Below are 16,907 nucleotides of genomic sequence, written 5' to 3' on the forward strand. Positions count from 1 at the left end.
CCAAGGTAAGGGAATTGAGAGTAAGATGGCCTGTGGCTCTCATAGCGCAGTGCTCTGCTGGTGGGGAGCGTGTTGGGGGAGGAGGAGAAAAGGGCAAGAAGGTGAAACTAAATAGACGGAAACATTCCTGGCTTGCCAGGCGGCGGAAATTTCTGTTTGCCTGTGTGGTGGGTCTGCCCCTGACCTGGGTTTTCCTGAGGGCACATCTTTTTTTGATTGGGCTGTATTTTAAGAATGTGTCAATTATGACTAAGTAGAGCCTGTGCCAATATTGCCCTTCCATTTTTGAAAAGGGGAGACAGTGAGGTATTAAAGGAAACATAGTATGACGTTCTATTTAAAAAATAAAATCCCCATATAAACTTTTCATTTTGTTCCTCACGTGGTTTCACGTGAATGGGGTCTACTCCAAGAAGGAAATTTGGTACGTCTGAGAGTCCCAGATAAGCCGTCTGGAAAAGAAGCTCCGTTTACCCTTCTTATTCCATAAGGCCGCTCCCTGTAAATTTAAAGAAGGAGCGAAGGGAGTCTCCAACCCCGCCCCTCTACAAAAGTCATTAACTTCTGGTGGGTGAGCTTTCCTCTTCAGGGACAGGCAAAACCCAAGAGCTCTTTAAGAGGGCTCTTTTCTTTCATCTTTAGGATTTCCCAGAGATCTCGCTCAGGCAAGTTGCACGGTGTCTTTGCACTGACGAAGAATAAATCCATTCTATCAAAATATTTTTCCTACCAATTCAAAGTCATGTGCCCATCAATCTTACGTAATCCTCCCCTCAGTGACTGGTAAATATTGCCACTGCAGATTTAAGAGTAATAACCAGGCTTAATGTTATAGACAGCTTAACTCCATGCCATCAGCCAAGCTCAGGCTGGATTTAGGTTCGGTTGTGAGACGTGAATGCTGCGGATGTCAGGCCACAAAGCAATGAGAGGTCACACGGTGGAAAGTGACATCCGTGGTGCTGGAGGCAGACTGCTTGGGGCTGACAGGACAAACCAAGCGGACATCTTGAGCACGAAAACGGGAAAAGCACGACTGGGAAACAGTAAATTTGGGCGAACTCTCCTTGTCACGGGTGGAGAGGACAGTCGTGTGTGTCCCCCACCATCATTTGGCTTCCTCACTATGGGACTGGAAATTATGGTTCAGAGCAGGAAAAAGGCCTCTCACAGAGGAAAGACATCAGGCGACTGATGGTGGAACTACGTATTAATCCTGTTTTCTAAAATGCAAGTTACTCCAATCTGAGGAAGCTAGTATTCTGCTAAGAAAACTTGCACCTTGGATGTTCGTTTCAGAATTTTCTGTGTATGAGAGGTCCGTTTTGGAAATGGAGTCAATGTGGTCCCAAACGGAAGAATGCGGATTCTTGTAAAATGTGGAGGGAGGCAAAGATGGGCAGTGGATCTCTGAGGTCTCTGAGAGGAGGGGACGCAGGGAGAGGAAGCCCGAGTCCTGTTTTAAATCTCGAGTCCTTGCTATGCCACGGAGCCTGCCCGCCATCCCAACATTTACATTACGGCAACCTGGGAGGAACTTGGGCTTCTGAATCCGTAATTAGTGGTTTAGGATTTATTTTCTTAGTTTAAGAAAATGCTGTGGCCATGGGAATGACTGCTTCCTTGTTAACTCCGAGCCCTCACATATCAAAAGTTAAATTCAAATGCAGAATTCTGCTTTAATAATCCCATGGTTCAGAAAGGGTACCAACATCCAAATGGTAACAAGTACAACTTGAACATGCCCCGTCTATGAAAAGCAAATGTTAAGTTTTAGGCAGCAGCTGCATATTAGAATCATGCTTTAGTTGCTTTTTCATTCATCTCTCCTGCACAGAACATATGTTCTGCATTCCAACTTCAAGTGCTTTTTGAGGCTGCACGCGTCGGTTAGCTATTCAGTTCATTGTTGCACCAATTGCATTTCCATTAGTGGTAAGTACGGAAGGCATGCAGTTTAGGCTAGTAATTAATGTATTCCTATGAATACAAGACAACTTACTCTGCGTCATCAGACACAGGAGTTCTCGGACCGTATCTATAAGACCAAATACAAAATTAGAGGATTGAAAAGACAAGGTTAACGCTGTAGCCAAGCTGAAAAGAAAAACTGCTGGTGAAGTGGTAAGTGTGCCAAACGTCCCCCCCTCCCCCGATTATAATGGAAGAAAAGTGTCATTATACAATTAATGATGTTCATTAACTTCTGCAAATGAAAGGAGCATCTTGACAGTTCTAAAGAATGCAAAATGTGTATTAAAACACAGAGGAGAAATGAAAGGAATCCCCACGCTACCCACACAAAAACAAATCTGTTCAATATAAACACAAAAGGCTTAGGTGCAACCCACAATGTTTAGAGAAGGCAGCTTTTAAACACTCAAACCTGCATTAGGGTTGTTCACAAACAGTGAAGCTGTCCATGCCTTATGTTCAGCCCTAGTGAGCTGTAATGGACACCCAACATAGAAGCATGTGCTTACTGGCCCTGTCCCTGATGTGTTAATGCATTTGCACAAATGACATCAAAGAGCTTTTCTGCAGTTTTCTGAAAGCAAACCGGGACTCCAACCAGAACCCCAATCAGTGCCTTCTGCATGCATTTGACAAAAACCACAGTTCCTAGAAAACGGGCAGCCTTAATCCAAACCAGACTTGGATATTCCATCACTTGAAACACCAAAGTGTTTTTTACAATCTTTGATAGTCTTCTGATTATTTTGATCTACAAAGAGGTACCCTCTGCGATATAGACACTTTAAGTTTTAATGTGTCTGATAAAGCAAAGGGAAAGGTCAAGTTAGAAAACAAAATTGGAACTTCAGAAGGGCATATTTCAAGCACGTTTTAAAGATGCGGCTCCCACCAGGGCTGTCTCCTCTGCAAAGGGGATTTTAAGAGAAGGTTCTTTCTTATGCCCTGAAAGGCATTCCTCTCTGCATTCTGATGGTGGATAGAGAGTTATTTAAGTAAAGAAAAACTTCCTGCTTTCAGTTCCAACAAATTCAATTGTGGGGTTTTCAGCAAAAATTACCAGATCCCATGCTTTCGTTTCATAACAGTTTACTACAGGGTAAAAAGTAATTTCTAAAGACCTCTTCCTATAATCTTAGAGAAAGCACCCCAGAATACATGGGTATGCACACACAAACACCCTTCTCTCTTATGCTTTTATCACTCTTGAAGTTTTCATTTAATGACAATTATTTTCATTCATAGTGAAGGCAACCACACCAATGCAAAACCCAAAGTATCTGTTGTCCCGGCAAAAAACAAGACAGGGAAAGGGTTTGTGGATGTTTCTCTTCTGGTAGTATGATTCTTTTTCCATTTCTCCAGGGGGTAGTTTTAAAAGGTGCTAAAATCTAACCTAATACACTTAGTTTTCCAAAAACACCACGGCACTGAAGCAGATGACCGGTGGATTTCTGCACATCGAGAGAATGAATAAGCAGTGTTAATTCTGAAGACTGGGTAAATGTTTCCCATGGGATTAATAGGCCTGTTGCAATAGACTTATTCAAATACTAGAGGCCCAGCACACAAAATCGCGCATGTAGGGTCCCTAGGCCTCGCCTGTGATAAGGGCCACCTTCTGCCCTCTCGCCAGTCCCCAGTCCTGCCCTGCCACCATCCCCCGGTTCGCTGTGGTTCTCCGATCACAGCATGGCTCCGGTTCACCGGAGCCTGCAGGCTGGAGGGAGAGACAAAAAGGTCGGCCATTCCTCCCGCTTGCCAGTCCTGACCTGCCACCACTCACTTCAGTTTGCCATGGTTCCCTGTTCGCCATGCACGATCAGTGTGCTGTGATCAGAGCCTGCAGGCCAAGGGTGGGACTAAGACAGTGATGGCGAACCTTTTGAGCTCAGCTTATCAGCATTTTGAAAAACCCTAACTTAACTCTGGTGCCGTGTCACATATAGAAATTTTTTGATATTTGCAACCATAGTAAAACAAAGACTTATATTTTTGATATTTATTTTATATATTTAAATGCCATTTAACAAAGAAAAATCAACCAAAAAAATGAGTTCCCATGTCACCTCTGACACGCATGTCATAGGTTCACCATCACTGGCCTAAGAGGTCAGCCATTCCTTCCGCTCACCAGTCCTGCCCCGCCACCGCCACTCACTTCAGTTCACAGTGGTTCCCCATTCGCCATGCAGTGATCGGACCCTGCAGGCCAGGGGGGAGGGACTGAGAGGTGGTCAATGCACCTCACAGTGACTGGTCGAGTGGTCGTTCTGCTCGTTACGCTTATGATCACTGGCCTTTTATTATATAGGATAGTGTTTTCTCGATTATATATGGGGAAGAGCTGAGAATGTATTCCTAACAGATGGTTAATCTAGAAATAACCAATAATAGTTGGTGATGTACTTTTGTGTCTCTATTTGAATGTTTCTGTTAATGTTTGATTGAAGTATAACATACATACAGAAAGTACACATACCGTACCCACACCATACACCTCAATGATTTTCCACAAACCGAGCATACCCGAACACTGGTGTTGAATGTCTTGTAAATGGGCCCATACCGTATGCACTCCTTTGAGTTTGGCTTCTTCAGCATATTCTATTAGAGGTTCAGCTGTGTGGTTGCTGCAGGATATATTTGAATTTAAATGGCTTCTACACAAAACACAGCATTTCATGACATCTCTGCCCAGAAATGCACATGTACCCTAAAATGTAAGATCCATAAGGGCAGGGTTTTTCTCTTGGGGTTCCCTGAGGAGTGACCAGACTAGAACCCCCGATAAATGTTTGTTGACTATGTATTGGATGGTCTGGAAATTGAAAAGAATAGCATAGTCTCCGAAGATAAACTTATTTTTTCCCTTTACTATCCACTGTGGATTTAAGGAATTTCCTCTTAGACTAATTTATCAGCTTTAGTGGACATTGATTTAAGCAGAACTGCCTTTGCTATTAAGCAGAAGATAATTAGAGCCTGGGCTCGAAATGGCTTTCCTAGTTGTCCTATGGGAGATGTAAATGTAAACGCAGGTTAAAAAAATAATAAAGAGATTTTTTAAAATGCAAAGTAGGTGAGTCAATAGGCTATGAGGTACAAAATTGGCCCGATAAATCACAGTTGGTATAAGCATCCTAAAAAAAAAAAAGCAACTAATAAAGTTTCATTGTGAGGGTTGGGGTACTTAGAAAGATAAATGAAATATTCTATGCACCTATTGATTGCATTTGTGTAACTTTCAGAATTAATAAAGCCCTTCAGAATTAATAATTGGCGGTTATATATTTCCATATTGTGAACTAACACACAATTGAAGTGAGAGGGGAAAATGGGTTTCTGCTCATTTAAGATTATCCCCCAGCACCCAGCACAGTGTAGTTTATAGACAGCAATTACTCACTAAATGTGCTGTAAGGACAATGAATTCCCAAGGGAATCTGTCAGATTCTGGTGCATTGGGGCTGGAGTGGGACGGGGCTCTCCCCTCGGAAAGAGCTGGGTTTGAATCTTGGATCTGTAATTACCAGCTGTGCAGACATGGGGCCAGGTTCCTCACTGCAGGATGCAGATGAAAATTCTTACTTTCAAAGGTTACACGACTAGTAAATGGGAAAGTACCTAGAATGAGGGCAGCTGTAGACCTCCCTCCCTTCCTTTCATTCTGACTTGCTTTACAGTAGCCCACGGATCCAGGGCCAGGCTATGACAGGGCACCTACAAAGTGAGTGACTGGTGGACCAGTCTTAACCAGCCCTAACCATTCGACATCCAAGTGAAAGCCACTCAGTTACCTTCCCTCTACATCAGGCATGGAGCTAACATCCATTCAGTCTACCCGTGAATTCTCAGAAGGTGAGCTAGAGCAGTGATGGCGAACCTATGACACGCGTGTCAGAGGTGACACGCGAACTCATTTTTTTTGGTTGATTTTTCTTTGTTAAATGGCATTTAAAGATATAAAATAAATATCAAAAATATAAGTCTTTGCTTTACTATGGTTGCAAATATCAAAAAATTTCTGTATGTGACACGGCACCAGAGTTAAATCAGGGTTTTTAAAAATGCTGGCACGCCAAGCTCAGAAGGTTTGCCATCACTGAGCTAGAGGGAGCAGACACAGCTTGCAAAGGCTACACAGTACTCTCCAGCCATCCAGCAGAGCACAAGTATTACCCCTGCTCCCTGAAGCCAGTGTTACAATAAGGCTGTACTAGAGTATTATTATTGCAATTCAGAAGAGTGAATTATAATAAAACACATGAAATCCAGTTGGTAAAGATGGCTGGGATATACATTTTAAAATTTTAGGATTACTTAGGGTTCTCCCTGCTCCCCATGGCACCCTCTGTCCCACTGCCATTAAGGTTTTATAGTGGAACTTACAATTATGCTAAATACCCCCACTGCTTTGCCCTGCACTGATCAGACGGACCACAGATCTATTACTCTGGTTAAATAGCAACGGAAGCTTCAACCTCTAGGACAGTGGTTCTCAACCTTCCTAATGCCGCGACCCTTTAATACAGTTCCTCATGTTGTGGTGACCCCCAACCATACAATTATATTCGTTGCTACTTCATAACTGTAATTTTGCTACTGTTATGAATCATAATGTAAATATCTGATATGCAGGATCTATTTTCATTGTTACAAATTGAACATAATTAAAGCATAGTGATTAATCACAAAAACAATATGTAATTATATATGTGTTTTCCGATGGTCTTAGGCGACCCCTGTGAAAGGGTCATTTGACCCGCAAAGGGGTCACGACCCACAGGTTGAGAACCACTGCTCTAGGACCTTAAACCAGACCATGAACCCAGGTTTATTACTTCCCTACTCTTCACTTTAAATCAAGTTACAACACAGCACAGAAGTCCCACGTCTAGAAAACACTGTTTCCTAATGTTGACATTAACTCACAGATTTTATAAGTGGCATGCATCCTCTTTGGGCTGGAAGACCCGCTTAGAATCAGAGTGAAATCAAGTAGATCAGAAAGAGGCTCAGCCCCTTTACCCAAAGGTTTCTATGTGAGTTGGGAAGAAACAAAAGAGCTTCTCGTGTAGGGTGCACACAGATGAGAGTAAAAAAGAAAGTTTAACAGAAAAACTCACAACTGAACTATTCTTTCCACACCTGCTTACATGCAAAAAAAGGGAAAACAAATTCTTAGCAGAGTGGGCCAGTTTTTTATCACTCCGTTGCTGTAAGCAGTAGCAAGTAAGTGGCAGTGTTGTACCATAACACATTAATAAACATATTCAAAGCATGTATCAAGGCGCAGAAGGGAGAAACAAAGTCACAAGAAACAGGGCACAGGACAATCTTCTGACCTCTTATCTTTCGTGGGTGGGCCCTTGGCAGATTCCTCCACTTCCTGCTGCTTTGCAAATGGAACCGGAAGGAACTGGTTTGGGTTGGAGCCACTGTGTCTAAGAGACATCCCAGTTCTCCTGGCCATCATGTCATCTTTTTGGGAATCATGCAGCTTTCTCTGTTTTTTCAGTCCACTGCCACTCCAGGCAGGAGCTGTCATCTTCTCTGAGCTCTCTTCTCTCCCCGAAGCCTCAAGTTCAGAGGCCAGAGGACACGAACTAGGGCAACATTCAGTCCAGCCAGTCAAAGTCCACTTATTGCTAAAGACACGTTCAGTAGCATCACTCACTGGGCGTTAACTCAAGACAGAAGGAGCCAATGTCCACAGAGACAGCAGCACGCACAGCAACTGAGGATTAACGCCGTGGGCCTCCACCATGCAACTGGTACTCACATGGGAAGGGGTTTCCCTGCCTGGTTTTCATAAATTCTGAGAAGAAAATCTGGCCAGTGTCCAACCACATGCAAAGGCTACAATCTCTACCCAGAGGGGGCACTGGAAGCGGAACTGTGACCCTGGGAGGGGCGCATTCCTTTCAGCGACTCAACTCCACATCACATCAGTCACCAAGTACATCCTGTGGCTCTAAGCTGCTTTCTGGGAACACAAAAGCCACACACAGCAGAGGCAGCACACCCTGGAATGCAGGCAAGGCGCTCACAGTGGCTGGCCGCTCTCTTCGCATCTTTCAGCCTTTGGCGGCATCTCAGAATCTCTTTGAGCAACTCCTCTCTCTTCTTTGCCATCCTGTGGCAGCTGTTTGGATGTAACTAAAGCCAAAGAGGACAGCTTTACTACGAGGAAAGAATTCACACCAGAGGCCTCGACCCCACCTGTCATCCTTCACCTCCCAGGGAGGGAAGAAGCGTGGCTCCTCACCTTCCTCTGTCCTCGTTGGGCGCACGCCCAAACAGCTGACATGCTCCTCCTGGGACTCCAGCACGGGAGCCAGCTGCGAGACCCCTCTGCAATAGTCATCTATGCCAGAATTCACTATTCTGCTGATAATCAAGTGGCTTTGGTGTCAAGAGAAAAGAGGAAAAAGTCATGAAAGGAGACAACGAAAGCCGTTGAGATGAAAGATTAAGAGAGTTCAGTTGATCTCATTCCAAAAGCCAGTTAGTAAAGATGACACTATGCAAATTGAGATAATGCAATGTGGACGCTGGCAAGGGTCTCAGAAAAGCCTAAGGGGGTTGAGTGACGGCCCTTCAGTAGTCAAGGACTCAAAGATGAATTTCTCATTAATTCCTAACTCCCACTCTTCCCTCCCAGGTCGCCCTCAGTTTCTGAAACCCCAACTGTGTGTTTCTGGTTGGTTATTTCGTGCTAAAGCCTGTTCTCCTCCATGGTGTCACCCACAGTGTGGAACCAAAGAAACCCCTCTGTCATGGATCATCTACCCAAACTCAAGCATGTCAAACTCAAAGGCTAACACGGGCCAAATACACAAGGCTTAGGTTTATGTGGGCCGCAAAAAAAAAAAGCTCTAATTTTCATAGAAATATAGGTTTATTTAGATAGAGACATGATGAATACAAAGGGCTGAAATAAATGAGTAATTGTTAACATGAAATAATAAAACATTTTAATAAAAATTAATATTTTTTCTTGAGCATTAACTTACCGGACACCGAATAACTGCACAAATTAATAAGTGTAATGCAAATAAACCTATTTTACTTGTTCTCCGAAAGCGAAATATTTCCTGTTGCGCACACCAAACAAGTCAGTCCAAGACGAATTACGTGGCAACAGGCTACTAAAATACTGGATAGAAATGGTGCGCCTGCGAGTAAGGCGTGTAAGGGAAAGGAATGCAACACGATTATATCAATCAGTCATTAGCGGACGTTGTAGTTCGGTATTAATAATTATGTATAAAAGGATATTGTAAAAATTAAATTACAAATTTTTTTAAAAAACGTTTCTTAGATACCGTTATATTGGCTGGGCCTCAAAAATATTCGTTGCAGGCCGCATGCGGCCTGTGGGCCACGGGTTTGACATGCTTGATCTACTATTTCCTTTGGATTTCAAGGGCCGAGGAGAATGCCTTGAGCATTTCCTCCTGCCTTGCAGAGCTTCCCTGTACCACTATCATGCAGGTGGAACGCGGTTCCCAGGAGATCAAGAGTCTTATAAGTGTCCCCTACCTGCTTAATGGAAGAGAGACCAGCGCGCAGAACTGAGTCCCCAAAAGAGGGCTGGGAATTTAAAGCTGGAAGGCCTCCAGTGGAGATGAGAGCTGGGAATAGGCCTACAAGCGATTTTCCCAGGTGGTCCCTCACAAATTTGGGTGGTGATGCATCCAAAGAAATGCGTGACCCATAGGAACCGCCAAGGGAGGAGTCTTTTTTCACCCACGACTTATCACATAGTGTTTTTGAGCAGGGGAGGGAGGAGACCTTTACTTTTTTTGTGTTTGCTTAGATGTCCAAATTTTGAACTTATGATACTGATAACTATTTTTTCCTCTCTCCTGGGGAGAGCAAAGAGGGAAGTTGTAGGTAAACCTGATTTTTATCAATACATGTTTAGAAGAAACGCCAGGGATATCATTAAAACATTCCATGTGGTTCATTCAGCATTTCCAACTAATAAAATAGTGCTCAATGCAGCTGAAGGAAAAGGGTCATTTGCCAAGATTATTGACATTCCCGGGCCATGATTCTGGTGACAACAGAGTCAAAACGAACGCCTGCCATTAACGTCACACACATGCTTCTCCCCAGGGTGACACGCTAACATTACTTTTCTGCTCACCAGCAAAAAGCCTGTTGAAACTATGTTGTCTCTGGAGGTTTCTTTAATGTGCTTCAGCAAACCCTCTAAAAGCAGCAGTGACTCCCATGCAGATCGCCTTGCACATGTTTGATGAAAAATACCTGCAGTCATTTTGTGGATTGAGCATTTGGTCCTCCTCTGGGCTGGGCGTGGCCGCTGAGGCTGGGGACACAGAGCCCGTTTGACCCTGGCGGCTGTGACTGATGACTTCTTCTACCTCTGCCCTGGGCCCGGCCTTGCCAATGCTGAGCCGCTTCCATTTCTGCTGATCTATCTCTGTCACGGGTCCGAAGTGCACAAACTTTTGCTTGGGGCCGGAAGCTTTCTTATAGGCCCTTGCTTTGCGGCTGGCAAAGTCGTCCCGGATGGCAGTTTCTGCTGTGATTTCTGGTGAAGGCTCAGGGGCACAGCTGTGCTCAACATCGTCATCCCTAGTTAGAACCGGAAATAAGTTCTAAAGCTTTCTAAGGCAAGTACAAGTCAATAAGAGGTTGTGGTTGTTATTGTTTTTTTTTTTTTTAAGTACTAGATATATGAAAAATGCTTCTCTGGCTAGAGCAGAATTACATTTCCATTAGTCAATCAAATGAAAAAATGATCCCTGTCTTGTTTAGGTAAATAGGGCTTTAAGTATCTATCACTTTCAAAACCTCACTTCCAACATCATAATTGATGGCATAAGAAAATCTCAGGGATGATGAAATATTCAAGTTATAAAAAAAATCAAGTTTAAATTCCTGATAGCAAATAAGCCTATCAAAATAACCACTCGCAATAAGTTGGTTTTCCATCCATGAGGCTTGCAAATTTTTGTATTAATAAATTTCATCTCATGCAGAATATACTCTGTGTTGTGAGAGGCATTCAGCATTTCCAGCCAGGAAAATAAAAATATGATAGAAGGATAAGCATTCAATTCCTTCAAAGTTCAGTAACAGCACCGCCAGGGGAAAACGAAGGAAAACACAACACACCTCGTCTTGCCTGACACTTTCAGTCTCTCCCACGTCTCCAAGTCGGCTTCTGTTATACTGGAGGCACTGACGAAGCTCGGGGCCTCGCGGTGAGGGGCCAGCCTGCCCTGAATTCTCCGCTGGGCCAGGTCGTCCTTGTAAATATCCGGCATTTTCCTGAGTCCCTCTTCCGCAGGCTCACTCCCCTGAGCCCGCATAGCACAGGTCACTACCGACGTCAGCGCTTCTGTCTGACCCTGGTTTCTGTCAGTTTGATCCAGGCCCCCACATCATCGGAAAAATAAAGTTCAAGGAAGGGGAGCAGACAAACAGATTGTCAAGCGTGGAAATTCAGAGGCTGAACGAAATGATGGAAGAACCTTTCCCTTTCTTAAAAACTACGGATTCAACTGGAGCCTTGATTACTTTCGCCTACCTTGCCCTTTTGACTCTGTAATGAGAAGGAAATTTTCCCACCAGATGAGGATCTCTAGTTCAGTTTGGGAAGAGAAGCCAGGGCCCGCTGGAAGACTACTAAGGACGGTAATGAGATTTCGGTTTGTCAGTCGTGATGCCCAATTCCCACACTATCCAAGTTACCGTAATGAAGTCAAGTTTTCTGATGGAATGAATCCCTGAGACCTCTTGAACTATCTTTTACTGCACCAGTAAAATGTTAGTAAGGAGCTCTGCATGATCCAAATTCTAGCATTAATTTGGAGGTAGCTGGAATGTTGTTCACATACTAAAACATCTCAACCACAAACCCACAACTGCCAGAAAGCGTGTTTTAGTCCTTTCTGACCAGAAAGTTTCCATGTTCAAACACAGTCTCTGCTTCCTGATAGCATTAGTTGGGTTTGGCTAACATCAGCTTGAACAAATAGAATGTATCCTCTTTTCCTTCATCTATATGTTAATACCCATTTCTTTCATGTGTTAATAACTGTTTGCTTTTACTATTAATGCTAAAACTGAGAGTTTCAATTGTCCTCCTAGGAAGTGAACATTAGATGTCTGATGTTGACTATGTTGTAACTTAAACCAAAGCTGTGGCATCTATCTATCTATCATAAACATCCTATCATATTAAAAGTCAGTTTCCAACTAAATATGTTTCTTGAGACAGAAATCTAAAAATTACACATAAATAGGGCTATTTGCTTTTTCAAAATCTATCATCCAAGGCAGAAAACCAAGAGGTATTCTTTTGTTACCTGGATGACTTCATGTATTTGCAGAACCAAGGCAAATAGAAAGGCCACAGAATTTTCTATTTACTTTTAGTTTGGAAAAGGGGATCAAGGAAGGGCATAGCAAAGAGCCACCAGGAAGCCTTCTGTTTTCCCTCAGTTCTTTGATGCTCTCTAGAGAGGTCATGGGCTGTCCCAGACCCAGAACTGTGTCCCTACACATAGAGTCAGATGACAACAGACAAAGGAAGCTGGAAATATCAGGAATTAAAATTGCATGCAGGAGAAAGGAAAAAAGGGAGATACAAAAGCTGCTCCTTTTCCTAACTCAAGTTGCTGATCCCCGTCAACAAGCCTTGATGCTGGTCAGTTATCCAGAAGTCTTTGTTTCTCTTGCAACAATTGATCCCTCCCCAAAGGCCCTCCTAGAATGGTTTGTTACAAGGCCTGCCAACAAGCACCGCAAAGACTGAGCCTCCTGAAGCTATACTGTGTCCTATAAAAAATCGTGCCACATCTTCTGTGCTCTAATACCTGTTCTACATCCGGGAATCTTTCAGGTGTTTTGTCTCTGGTACTTCCTAAAACAAAACAAAACAAAAACAAAACAGACCAAAAAAGCCCTACTAACTACTCCACTGAACTCAATGACTCTGCCCAAAGAACTATTTTCATTGTGTAATACATAGTTGAGATATTTATATTCTTAGTTCAATAGATTTACAAACCTCTCAAGTGATAGACAAAAGATGGCAGTTAAATACTAAAGATGCAAACTCTAACTGATTTTGATATAAGGAAAAAATACAGACTGATCAACTCTGCACTGTGGAATTTAGCAACCAGATACCCTAAATGAAATCATATCCCTCTTAGATAAAAATCACTAGCCAAATCCAGTTTTTCTACAAATTTCTTTTTCCAAATTAAGAGGATGGGAGAAAAGTTGGGAGGAGAAAATTCATTTAAAAACAATTTAGAAAACCCCCCACAATTGTTATGAACAATAGAACTATATGTTTGAGAAGGTTTTTTTTTTTTTTTTTATAAGAAATATCTATCCTCAAATGTATAGGTAAGTGGTTCTCAACCTTGGCTGCACATTAGAATCACCTGGGAATCTTTTTAAAATCCTGGTTTCTGAGCCTCATCCTCCGGAAATTCTGTTTCTTTGTTACTAATGTTGTGGCCCCACCCCATAACAAAGAAACAGAATTTCCGGAGGATGAGGCCCAGAAATCAGGATTTTAAAAAGATTCCCAGGTGATTCTACTGTGCAGCCAAGGTTGAGAACCACTGGTATAGGTGATCTTGCTAGCGTGAGGGAAGAAAGAGCAAGCGTCATTTATTTTTCCTTCCAATATCTAAAAGGAGCTAATAAGAGAGAAGAGCTTATAGCTAAGCAATAACTATGTTTTCTGCCTCCTACGAGTGGACTGGAGCAGTCTTGAGAGATGACTTCTCCCCAGTAGCAATGGCACGTCTATTTATGCCAATAATGCCACTCTATGCACTGGCACCCATATGTGGTAATGTGCCCAGAAAAGGCACATCAAAGCTTATTTGGTGAATTCAGCCCTATTTTGAACATGACCTTTTCACTCTCTGCCACTGCATTTGGGGAGACTGGGTATCTGGAGTTCTACTTCAGAATAGACCGCCATTACCAATTATTTGTAATTGGGGCAGGAAAGAGAAGAATGGTGGGGGAGGGCTATGATAGAAATCACTTCACTTATGTTCTCTCTCCCTTACACACACACACACACACACACACACACACACACACAGTGCACACCTTTTATGTTCTAGACTTTTCTTTTCTGAGATTCCCTTTGAGAGTTGTTTGCTGCTCTCTGGTTTCTCTGCCTCTTTTCTTCGGTAGGGCCCATAGAGGAGCTGATTCAGTGGCACCACTGGCTTGGCCTGGTTCATCCTGGCTCTTCTCGCAGCAAAGTCATCTTTCTCAAGGTCAGGCAGTCGACATGCAATTTCATCTTTTGACTCTAAAACTTTGCCACGTCGGTGGGTCAGGATAGAGTTTTCTTCCCGAAGGACAATATCGTGAATTGCTTCTTTCTCATCGTTTAATTGCTTTTGACTGATAGAGCAAGATTAAATAGAACTCCACATGTGATCAGACAAAATTTTTTTTAAATCCCCATCTCCACACAGGCAACTGTGCTGTTAGTGAAACGTCTTCTCAATATCATTAGTTCAGATGATATCTGTTTGCCATTTCAGTCCAGAGTTGCATCATAGTTAGTATGGGTTTTAAAGCCTTGAATTTAGCCAGCTACTAGCAATACTAAAAACTCATTGCATTTGCAGAGTCCATCAACATTGGAAAGGCAGGATCCTAAATGGCTCTGAAAGTGACGATCTCAATTCTTTCCATTAAGTTTGAAAGAGTAGGAAGCTTTTTGCTCTTGTTCATTTTTCTTTAGCACTTTAGTGCTAGACCCAATAGGTACTCAAATTGTTGTTGACTAACAGGGCAAAAAATTTGAGCCACCAAGACACTGATCTGGGGGAAAACTAATGAATGCAGCCACGTGATAGCACACTTAGAGTGTGTACCAGACTGCAAGGCTAAGGTAGGTCATCCTGCTGAGCTGAACTAACCTGAAGCATGTGGAAATGCTTATGACCATTCATAGGATGGACCCCAGGCACAGAAGCCTACTCTGCCTGTACCCTCCCATCAGCAACCCTTTCTTCCAACTTCTACCCACACGATTCTCCACCACCCAGCTCTTTGTCAAATGCTAGATGTCAAGTAAGACATTTTGATACAATGGCTTAAACATGATTACCTTGGGCTATCTTTTCAAAAAGATCTTGAAGGCCCCAAACTTCAAATTCCTAAAGGAATGTAGTTGAATGGTAGAATATCAGGACTTTTCTACTCTATTTTGTGTGTTTTTTGTTATTGTTGGCGGTGGGTGGGATGGGAATACAATTGATTGTGCCTATCTGGTATTCATACAAACACTTCTCCCCCTACTCATAAGGCCAACCTTGTTTCTAAGTATGAATGCTTGTTAAAACCTTAAAAAAACATTTATCTGATGGTCATAAAGATGATAAATAAAAAGAATATTTTGACATCTAAAGAAAGTTCACCTACTTTGTATCCAATTTCTGAGAGAGGATTAAGAGTAAATTCTTCATCCTCAAAGGACAACTCATCTCAGAAATGAAGACAGGAGTAATTAGCCTGGCTAAGAGTAAAATGAGTAACCAAACTCTGTGTTCTCTGGTCAACTAGGTGTCCCCCCCACCCCCAAACCCTGCCCCCCCATCTGTTGCTCTGCCCACACTGCTCCAGAGGAGGTCATCATCTTAAGCCCACAGCAGGCCCTCACTCCCTCTGACTTGTGGAAATTAAATCATCATCAATCGTGCCCAGAACACTCCTTCCCTCTGCCAATCATCGTTCTCAAGAAAATCTTAAAACATGTTCTTTGGAGGTGGTTGGTGGCACTTCGCTCCCTGAACAATTTTATTTCATGAACTATGAAACTGTGCCCTGCGGGTTGCACATCTGACTCACAGTATCACATCTGCGCACCCCTGGACCGAGCCCACGCTCCTTCCTGCCTCCTTTGCCAACCTGTCTGTCAAGTACCAGCAGGTGTTGGCCGACTGTGGCCATAAAGAATGGTCAGTGGGAAAATGACAGGCTGTTGAATCAATCTCTTCAAAAAGGCACTACTTAAGAAAGCACACCGATGAAGGCAAAGGCGGCAGCTAACAGTTACTGAAGGCACACTAGATGTTAGAGTTTTTTCTAAGTGATAATTCATCAAACCCGACTACTAACTCTGCCATGTTAGTGTTATTAGCATCCCCATTTTATAGAGTAAAAACTCAGAGTGGGTTAAGAAATTTGCCCAAGGTCAAAGCATCAGTGCTTAAGTTAAAATTCAAACCCGGGCAGCCTGCCTGGCTCCAGGGGTCCGCCTCTTAACCACTGTGCTGTTCATTAAACAAAGGACCAGGGCAGAAACAGTACGGAAGGCAGAGCATCACGCAAAAATGAAGGCATTATCATTATTATGGGAAGAGAAGAAAGGGAAGTATTTTGGTTCCTAAATAAAAGGATCCTGTGAGCGCTGCTTAGAATGGCATTTTGATTTGCATTGCTGGTTACAGAGAGCAACGTTCAGCCAGGATGAATGAAAGTAGAATGCTAACTAGTCATACGTTACAATGCTTGCACAGCACTTTACCACGTACAGGCCCTTCCACACTCATTATCTCATCTCCGCTGATCCTACTGCCGTTCCAGTGTGGTAGCAGACCCCTGGCTTGAACCTCTCAAGGCCAAGAGTAACATTCTTTGTATTTTACGTTTCTATCTCTCCCCACGCAGGCAGAATGCTTTGGAATAAAACCTATGCATTTATGCAAAAGGCCGTGCCAATTTGTGATGCCAATTGAAGCAGAGAGAATCTGGTGCCTTTTGCATCATGTGAGCCCAGCGAGACTACAAATTCCCTGGGGTGTTTCTTTTTAGGCTAAACGCCCAGCGTGGCAGGAATCCCTCTAAGTGATCTCAGTTGAGATACGTGGACTTAAAAAAAAGGGGGTGAAGAACGATTT

The 16,907-nt window shown here is 43.1% G+C and overlaps 1 protein-coding gene across 20 annotated transcripts in view; it reads right to left on the reverse strand.

Moving 5' to 3' along the window:
• The window catches only part of LIMCH1 (LIM and calponin homology domains 1), a 320,528-nt gene that overhangs the window by 54,062 nt on the left and 249,559 nt on the right, over nt 1–16,907 (reverse strand). For 7 of the 20 annotated variants that reach the window (XM_059672556.1, XM_059672574.1, XM_059672546.1 and 4 more), the window contains one exon: nt 2,003–2,038. The exons of 4 other annotated variants lie outside the window; for them this stretch is intronic. In XM_059672556.1, coding sequence (XP_059528539.1) covers nt 2,003–2,038 — 36 coding nt within the window. Of the gene's footprint in view, nt 1–2,002; nt 2,039–7,322; nt 7,584–8,027; nt 8,137–8,245; nt 8,383–10,254; nt 10,585–11,127; nt 11,371–14,097; nt 14,401–16,907 lie in introns of all 20 variants that reach the window. 9 more of the 20 variants (XM_059672538.1, XM_059672529.1, XM_059672475.1 and 6 more) reach the window with 3 other exon arrangements.

Source organism: Myotis daubentonii, chromosome 1 (assembly GCF_963259705.1).
Source record: "Myotis daubentonii chromosome 1, mMyoDau2.1, whole genome shotgun sequence".
NCBI classification, from domain to species: Eukaryota; Metazoa; Chordata; class Mammalia; order Chiroptera; family Vespertilionidae; genus Myotis; species Myotis daubentonii.